At 39.6% G+C, this 9669-nt stretch overlaps 1 protein-coding gene across 8 annotated transcripts in view; it reads left to right on the forward strand.

The window, feature by feature from the left end:
• The window catches only part of rgs14b (regulator of G protein signaling 14b), a 36765-nt gene extending 27096 nt beyond the window's left edge, over positions 1-9669 (forward strand). For 2 of the 8 annotated variants that reach the window (XM_057850512.1, XM_057850516.1), the window contains exons 11-15: positions 1999-2125; positions 2313-2394; positions 7612-7667; positions 8362-8452; positions 8801-9668. In XM_057850512.1, coding sequence (XP_057706495.1) covers positions 1999-2125; positions 2313-2394; positions 7612-7667; positions 8362-8452; positions 8801-9039 — 595 coding nt within the window. In that variant the 3' untranslated portion in view covers positions 9040-9668. Of the gene's footprint in view, positions 1-1998; positions 2126-2312; positions 2395-7611; positions 7668-8361; positions 8453-8800 lie in introns of all 8 variants that reach the window. The other 6 variants (XM_057850510.1, XM_057850513.1, XM_057850509.1 and 3 more) reach the window with 5 other exon arrangements.

Genomic DNA, 9669 nt, shown 5'->3' on the forward strand with positions numbered 1-9669 from the left:
ATTTTTTCCTCAGAATGGAGTGATTCCATTTGTTTCCTTGCACTTGCTCTATAAAAGTAACATTTACATTTCCAAGCTTTTTATCTGACTTTGTTCTACATGATAAAATGTCTGGGTGAGTGCTTGTCCGAGACTGGTGATTCCATACTTTTTGCTAGGGGTTGTAGTTTATTCATTCATTTTTCGAGCAGCCTATCCTCACTAGGGTCATAACTAGGGATGGGAATCGAAATCCGATTCCAGTTCGGAACTGGTTCCGAGTGTTTCGAGGCCTCGACATCACAATGAAAAAGCCTTAACGATCCCTTTAACGATCCCTAAAGACGCATATTGCGTCGTGACGTGTCTTGTTGTCCAGACGCATCAAACTAGCATGGCGCCAAGAACCACTCGCTCCAAAGTTTGGCTACACATCACCAGGAAAAAGGGTGAAAATGAAAGGTTACGATAGTTTAGCACGAGCATTGCCGCCGTAAACATAACAATGACAGCACGTAGGTTCGAACGCTCGAAAGTGTGTCTTCACTTCACGAGGAAAAATTACAACAAAGCGACTTGCAGTCATTGCGAGATGGAAATAACTGCATCGGGAGGGAATAGACTGCACTGTCCTCACCGAGACAATAAGACTCAGTCCTGGCTATACAGCTAGCTAAACTCCCAAATGACGATGCAGAAGACGTTGGTATAATTTGCTGACTTTATTCAACCATTTCTTGAAACTAAAAATAGAAATGAAACAAATCAATTTTGTCTCCAATAACAAACAGGTTTGCATCAACCTAAATCAGCGATGATTAGCTGCTAACACAGTAACAACAAACAGTTAGCATGCGTTCGCTAGCATTAGCACATCGTTTAAACCACTACACAACTGTATTTAAGTGTCCGATCGCGAGTGGAAACACACAACAACAACACAGAAGATGATACATACAGGCGTTGGCGCTGTAGATATTTTACAAACATTAACAAAGAACGTAGGCTTGTGGCAGTGTTTCCCTTTCTCACTAACTCGCTCACTCGCTTGGATGAGGCATTTCTTCTTCTTCGCGTGTAAGCGCGCTCTTCTTCGCGTGAGGAAGCGCAAGGGCGCCACCACTTGAGCGTGAAAGCACCATAAAAACTAAAAGGCATGCATTTCAATATACTGGTAAATAAAAACAGGGGTCCCCAAACTACGGCCCGCGGCTCCATATTTGATCCGGCCCCCTGAACAATTCCAGAGAGCATTTTGAATTTTTTTTTTTTTTCTCCCTCAGTAGTGTTATTTATTTCCTGGCCTTTTTCAGTGAATAACTCAGAGAGGGTTATTTGGTTATTATCTATTTAATTAATAGTGCTATTATTAATTATTATTATTATATTATATTATTATTTTTATTTTATTTACTTTTGTTCCGTGAAGAATCCACAGAGGATTATTTGATTGTGGCTTTCTGAAAAAAAATCATTTTTTTACATTTACGCACTCCTGCAATCGTCACACTTTTTCTGTTACAAACTGACCCCGGCCTCTCATCAGAGAAGGGAAAAGTTATTTGGCCCTCTCAGGAAAAAGTTTGGGGACATTGCCAAAGGCAGAGCAACAACCTATATGCCAAAATATACCAATATTTTTTATTTCTATTAGAAAAATGTTTCAATAAAATGTTATACATTCTTGTGCATTTGCCACTTATTGCCACAGTTAACATTGAGGCTTTGGGCCTCTTTTGACCTCGTTGTGAGTTTGTAAGGTTGTGACTTCTGATTAAACAAACTTGATGCCAATCAAAATGTTTGTTCTTCTTTTTCCCGAAATTATAATTGATAAGAGAATCGCTAAAGAATCGAATCGTTAAGCAATATCGATAATGGAATCGGAATCGTAAAAATCGTATCAATTCCCATCCCTCGTCATAACTACATATTAGATTTGACTTTATTTTTTGCCAGAGATGGCCAGAGTGGCTCTACCTGTTTCATTTATGCAGTATGTGCAATTGTGTTTTTCAGACTGGAAAATGCTCTTACAGGAAGGACTGGTGGTATCATGGCAAAGTCCAGTAAGACGCTACAGGAAGCCCTCTCCACGGTGTTACAGAAGCATAGTCTAAAGCCTAACGACGTCCAGGTTACCACTGTGAGTATTTTTATCAAATGAAGAACCTATTATTATTAAATGGCGTTTTTTGTACTTTCTGTTTTAGCCATATAATCATTTAAAATCCCCAGATATCCCCACTGAATCACGCCCTCACTCTGTCAAGCTGTTGCGGGAAGGCAGCAGATTGCTTATTAATATCATGTGTCATCACTGTATGTTTTAGGTTGGGAGTGACGAGGCAGTCACCATGAGCACTACTGTGTTCAGACTGGCCAATAAAATGCTGCGCCTTGACAAAGCCAGAGGTGGGAATGCATACTTAAACTATTATTTGGATGGTCCTGAAGTAAAGCAAATACTTTAAACTTTACTAAACTTTACGCTCATGTTAAATGTTTGACATGCCCCCACACGCACACACATCATTTCCTGTTCATTGACTAATTTCTTCAATGGTTCTTTGTCATTGCCACTATCCACGTGACTGACCTACTTTTTCTCCTGCTACGTCTGTTGTCATCTTTCTCTCACTTTGATATTCTATGTGTGCTTATTTTTCCAAAGCGGCAATGTCTTAGTTCATTTGGTTTGTTGAATGCTACGTCAAGTTTACTCCCGCTTTCACTTTGCCTAGTGCTCATTCACCAGATCAAATTTCAGATAGAATCAGTGTCACTTTCATCAACTTCAAAAACCTCATGTTCAAAGAGATGTACTGTATTAAAGGAAATGTTATATTGCCTCCAAACTTGTAATGAAAAGTGTCCTCTTAAAAAACTTCAAATGTTTCACCTTGATTTGAAAGCAATGCAAAATGCTGTACCGTATTTTTCGGACTACAAGTCACACCTGAGTATAAGTCGCACCAGCCATAAAATGCCCAACTAAGAGAAAAAAAAAAACATAAGTTGTACCGGAGTATAAGTCGCATTTTGGGGGACATTTACTTGATAAAATCCAACACATAGAACAGATCTGTCATCTTGAAAGGCGATTTAATATGAAAATACAATCGAGAAAAACATGCTGAATACTGTAAGTGTACAGTGCATGAACAACGAAATGCGAATATACTGTCCTCACCAGGACGCTACGGCTCGGTCCTGGCTATACAGCGAGCTAAATTCCCAAATGACGATGCTTGACGTCCGTATAATTTGCGGAATCAATTTCGTCCTAGTTACCAAACAGGTTCGCATCAACATAAATAAATGATAATTAGGTGCTGTTACAGCAATGACACAAACAGTTAGCATGCGTTCGCTAGCATTAGCACATCGTTCAAACAACCACACAACTGGCTTTAAGTGTCTGATTGTGGGTGGAAAACAGATAACAACAACAGAAATGATACACACAGGCGTTGCCTCTGTAGAGATATTTTACAAGCATAAACAATGAATGTAGGTTCGGAGCAGTGTTTCTGTCTTGCTAACTCACCAACTCACTTAAGCTGCGTAGCTGTCCGTCTTCTTCTGGCGTGTGAGCGGTCTTCTTCACGAGTGCCCCTCACGTGGGCGTGAAAGCGCCACAAACTAAAAGCATGTATTTCAATATAAAAAAGTCAATTATACAATTGAACACACATTGCCAAAGGCAGAACGGGAACGTGGCCATAGCTATTAAGAGTTATTCAGGTAACTATAGCATAAAGAACATGCTAACAAGTTTACCAAACCATCAGTATCACTCCAAAACACCAAAATAACATGTGAAATGATATCATAATGTGTTAATTATTTCACACATAAGTCGCTCCTGAGTATAAGTCGCATCCCCAGCCAAACTATGGAGAAAAAAAAAAAAAAAAAAAAAAAAACCCTGCAACTTACAGTCCGAAAAATACTGTACTTTCCAAATCTCCACATTTCAGATTTTGCAGTGACATTAGTTTTAAAAATGTCTTGGCAGTCTTAACATGATTAGGTGAAAAAGCACAAAAGTTCATCGGCTGCCCCTTTACTCCCTTGTAGACATGTGCCGGTTACTAGTTTCAAAGTATACTGTGGTATGAAAATGTCAGTTTCAAAACCGCAAGAATTTTTCGTCATACAGTCCCTAAAGTATTACCGTAATTTCCCGAATATAAGGCGCACCCGTGTATAATGCGCACCCCAAATTTACTTGTAAAATCTAGGGAAAATTATTGTACCCGTTTATAACGCGCACCCTAATTTTAGCACCAATAAATAGAAGAATAAAAGAAAACAGAGCTTGTGTACGGATACAGAAATGTCATTTTACTGACTGGTGAAACACAGCACAAGCACAGCACAGTGGTAGTTCAAAATATTACCATAAACTGACAATATTTATGGTAATAATATGATTTGACAACTTCTCCAACTTACCAGAATCTAGGAGAAAACAAAACAGATGTGACTTCTCTTTTAAAGGCTGTTGTATAACTTGCTCGTTTCATCATGATGAATAAATGTTTCTTCCATGGATTGATATGGTAAAATGAAAGTGAGAACGTAAGTCGTGAGAATCCGTGAGAGCTCATCGCTGTCAACACGATAGTAACAATAGGAACAATTATTTGGGTTTGTTTCTCGAGGGACAGATATAATTGACGGACACAGGAAGTCTGTGTGCTTACGCTTGTTATGGTCCGAGTTGCGGAGCTGCAATAAACGTTGACTCAAATAAGTTCAAGAAACTAAATTCTGTGCTTTATGAAGAGTGAAAAAATCAGAATTTAACACAGACGTAATCATTCGGCTGATTAGAGTGAAGTATTACCGAAACAAAATGGTGACGTCACGTACCGTAATGGTCGGCAACGGATCGCCGCATACGTTTCTTCAACACAACGTGGCCTTGTCAATAAAAAAAAAAATCGGTTTATAATATATATATATATATATATATATATATATATATATATATTTCTGTCTCCATCCATGTACCCGTTTATAATGCGCACCATGATTTTACAAGTTGATTTTGGGGAAAAAAAGTGCGTGTTATATTCGTGAAATTACGGTAGCTATTTTTTATGTCCAAAAATGCAGGGAAGAATCCCTCGCTTGCAGCTGCAAGGCTCAACCCTCCCCCACCCGTTGTTGCTCAGTGTCAGTGAGTCAGCTGTGCTACACGATGGCTGGAGGAGGTAAAACTCCTGAACTTTTCCCCCCATCGAGAAAACGAAGTCACTGGTATGGGAATACTTCGGCTACAGAAGCGTTACAGACGGCTGCAGCTTGGAGGAGGAGGGCCACCCGACATGTAAAACATGTTTGTGGAGGTTGGTTGCCGAGGAGGCAATTCGTACAAAATTAACGGCTAGTAAACACTGTCATGAATGTTTCCCACCAGCTACGAGAGTTAACTGCAGTGTGTTTAGTGTGTCTAGTGGTGGTAAAACATTTTTTTTTTCTCTCTGGAAACTGTCTGTGTTGAGAACGAGAGTATGTGTGTATAATGTAAACATGATATGAGTCATACACGTGCTTTTTATGGAAAATAATTCAATAATTTTTTACCTGATGGTGGTAATGTATAGCTGTGGGTTTTGGCTCACCTAAAGGACTGCATTTATTTTAATTAGAATATTTCAGTTATTTTTATGATTTTTGAAATACATTTTAACCGAACATTATACTTATGTTCCAATTTGCTAATGTGTTGAAAAATAAAAAAATCCTCTTCAGTGGAATTTTTTTCTTTATCTCAGAGTAACACATTTGAGCTGTTATTGCGATACTGTGAAACCGTGATATTTTGGCTTAATGTTATCATACTGTCAGAATCTCATACCGGCAAATGCCTACTCCCTTGTTCATCATCTACAGCTTTTGGTGCCTAGGAAGGCCATCATAAAAGATTATACACACCCAGCTTCCACCTTTTGAACCTGTTGCCCTCTGTTAGGCGCTACAGGGTCGTAACAGCCAAAACAGGCCGAGAGACGTTTTTTTTCCCCTTATGACCTGTCACCATACTCAAGTTTGTACTTAAATGTCTCAGTCATTGCACTGGTAATGCCCCAACATTGTCATATGCATCTCACCAAGGGTTGAATTTGTTGAATTTGTAATTCTACGGGTTTGGATGACACTTGTCAAGTTTCTTTAGTTTTCCTCAGGTCATAGCAATGGCAACGCAGATGATAAGTGTGTATTTACAGCTGCAGCTAATCAATATTGAACAACAAATGTTGCTAATACAATGTTGAAGTCTAGGCGACACAGAAGATGTTTGCGAATGTTTGAAAACGGTGGTGGTGTGCCGAACCAGAAACGACGTTCCGAGCGGACCAATCAGTCCTTTGACATCACGACGTGTTGACGTAATGCGTAATCAGGATTTTTTGGGAAGCACACGTCAGGCGTAGGGTCGTAAATCGGGTCTGCGTTAATGACGTAGGTACGCCATCACCGCAACGCAGTAGCATGAATCGGCCTTAAGTAAAATGTTCTCAGACATCTGTCTCAATCTGGGTACTGCATATGCAATACTTGCAGTTACATCAATATCTATGCACAAATTGTCATTTGCACCTTCATATCAAGTCAGCCACCTCCTAGTCTGAGTGCTGTACATTGTGATATATGCACTGTTATAGTACAACTACCTCACCACTTGCTGCTAGTCACATAGGCTAGGTTCATGCAGCAGGTCTTAATGCACAAATCCGAATTTTTTCCGTGTTTTTCCGACTCAAGTGAGGCATTAACTTGACTGTCTGAACGTGACAAGTCGCATAGAAGGGGACCATTTAAAATCCGATCTGGGTCACTTTCGTGTGTGGTTTAAATCTGATCTAGGCCACATTTTTCCAGAATTTAGCAGTGGTCTAAACTGTCAAGTGTCCCAATTCAGAATTCATGCAGCAATTAGGTCAGCAAAGAGTGAGAGGGCCAGGCAGGACGGCAGTGATGTAGATGTGCATTAGCGTTAGCACCTAGCTTGAACTCTGCTTTTACGCAGGCGGCGGTCATAAAAAAAAAAAATTAAAAAAGCCTGATAATGCTCAATTTTCTTTCTGTGCGCCAAATGAGCAATAATTCAGTGTTGCTTTCATGGTCGAGTCGGGGCAAGTTGACGCACACACATAAGGCTTATGTGCATGCGTCATGCATGCACAGTGTGTGTTTGGGTTCTATCAGTCCATGTAAACCTTCAATACAACACTAAATGGGGATTATTATTGTATGTTATTTGTGCCCTCTTTTTGGACATCAAAATATGATCACCCTGGAATGACATGCAGCCAGCATGTGTAGTTATTTGTTTTGATGCTTCCGTGCATGAGGGGTCAGTTTGCTCAGCGCGTGTCGGACTGCGAATTAGTGTTCATGCGTAATACTTGAAAGGGCTAAATGGACAAAAACTGGACGGCATGCCAAAAAAAAAACAATGACAAAACATTGGAACTGTGTATTAAGACCTGCAGTATGAACCTAGCCTTTCACTTTATTCTCAATCTGTGTACCCTGAGTTTTTATATATGTGTCATTGTACTTTTTTAGTACAAAATAGTTTTTTTCTATTCTGACTACATTTATTTGTTGAAGCAGGAAGAGACCAAAGCAACAATCCTCGAGCCAGTGGAACTGCTGCTGTAACACAGGCAAGGCCATTTTCATCATCATTTACAATTGTGGTTCCCAGCTATTGGCAGGGATTGGGCAATGACTGAGCCATGATTAATAAAAACCTGAAAAGAATTGATGCCTTAAAAAAAATACTAATGAAAAACAAATGGTAATTACCTTGAGATGCCTTAAGACGGCAGCAAAGCATTTCGTTTCCCTTAGCCTGACTAAATGAAGCAGCAGCCCTCATAAAGTATACAGTTTACTGTAGTTTCTTAGCTTTTATTTGATGGATTTTTATGAAGAAAAATCTTTTGTGTGCTAATGTAACACCTGGATCTTTCCCCTGGCGTCATGGAGAGATTATTCTTTTTTTATGTATTTCAAAGGACATACAGTACTTTAGCTTTGGTGTGAGTAATAAAATGGCAAATGTGTGAGGATTTTCAACTCCCAAGGAAGTTATGAGACGAAGCTTCCAATTAAACTTGCCTATTTGCAAATACCTAACTGCTAAAATGCAATGGTTCACTGCAGTGAATAGAACAGTTAAATTGGCTTGTTAAACAGCAGTAGACTCCATTACTTTTATCACACCAAAATGATCTGGGAATAATTCTTTCCCCAATAAAAGCTAAACCTGTTAGTTGCCGTGCAAATGTTTGTGTGTTGAATTGAAATCCAGTCATTTGTATAATGGCAAAATGTGTATCATCTGACTTGATCCAGGCTGGTTCAGGCGCTTCGGAGTCCCGGTTGTCACTTCAGATCGACAAAGTCAAGACACCACCAAAGCCCAGTAAGAACCCCGACATGGATGGTAGGACTCCTTAGGGTTAACGTAGCGTGCTGGGTGAATATAAGCAGGGGTGCACATGTGCTGTCAATCAACCAAAGTTCAGTGGGAGGTTGGAGACTAGTCCATTGGACATTTAGGTAGGTTTACTCTCACCCGGACTTAAACGTTCCACCTTTTAACTGGCATGTACAACTGCCCCTGGCTGCTTAAATACAGAACTAGACAGAAGTGCACCCCTGATTCATAGGAGTCTGCTAAATAGAAGCATCTTCGTGTATAATGCGGTTTCCAACTACGTATAAATGTTGTCTTAGATCTAACTCCAAGCGTAATTGGTGTCATTTGTGATTTTGTGCAATCTTATTTCAGGGCTACTGGACATCCTGACCAGGGCCCAGTGCTGCAGAGTTGAAGACCAGCGTGGGCTTCTAACCAAAGAACAGCTGGAAGTTCCTTTGTTCCTGCAGCTGCCACAGGAGCCCCAATCCCAAGAGTCCAGCACAGATGCAGATTCTACTGCTCATCCGGACAAGGTTACAACTGACAATGCCCCAACTTCTAGTCCGTCTGAACCTCAGCGGCAAGACCTGCGAGAAACTTCTGTATAAAAGACTGTGTGTAGGATGGAAAAACAAATCTAAAGAAAATCCTTAACACTTATACAGTCAAAGGTTTTTGCATGGCACTTTTTAGTCATTATTGACAAATAAGCTCACAGGTAGTGTTATACTACTACTTCTACTGAAGCTCAAGTTTGACCTTTTTGGGCAGAAGAAAATTAAGGCATGTTTGACAAACACTGCACTTTCCTGTGAGGAGAGTGTTTCAGATGAAATAATTTTATTGGACCAAAATGAAAGTGCCTTGCAGTTATGGAGTTGGCCCATGGTATTTTAATGAGAAAATATCACATTTATTCCTAAACAAGAAATGCACAAATTGCACTGTTTTTAAAAACATTAAATGTTTCAATTCAAGATAATTCAATGTTTTAAGGTGGATTAGAGTTCTTATAGGACATTGTTTTGTGGCTGCTTGTTTTCCCAGTTTGTATTTCTCCAGATTTAGTTTTGTTTGCTGTGATTGCACTTTGAAAAGTCCTGCTCTGTGTCCACCTGCCTTAAAATATACCTACAGTAAATCCTCACTTTTGTGTTGGAGGAATTCAATTAGTAGACATAACAGCTTAGGAAAGATATCCAAAAATTAAAAGCTTGTCAAACATGATTCTTGCTCTC

Source organism: Corythoichthys intestinalis, chromosome 11 (genome assembly GCF_030265065.1).
Source record: "Corythoichthys intestinalis isolate RoL2023-P3 chromosome 11, ASM3026506v1, whole genome shotgun sequence".
Taxonomy (NCBI): Eukaryota; Metazoa; Chordata; class Actinopteri; order Syngnathiformes; family Syngnathidae; genus Corythoichthys; species Corythoichthys intestinalis.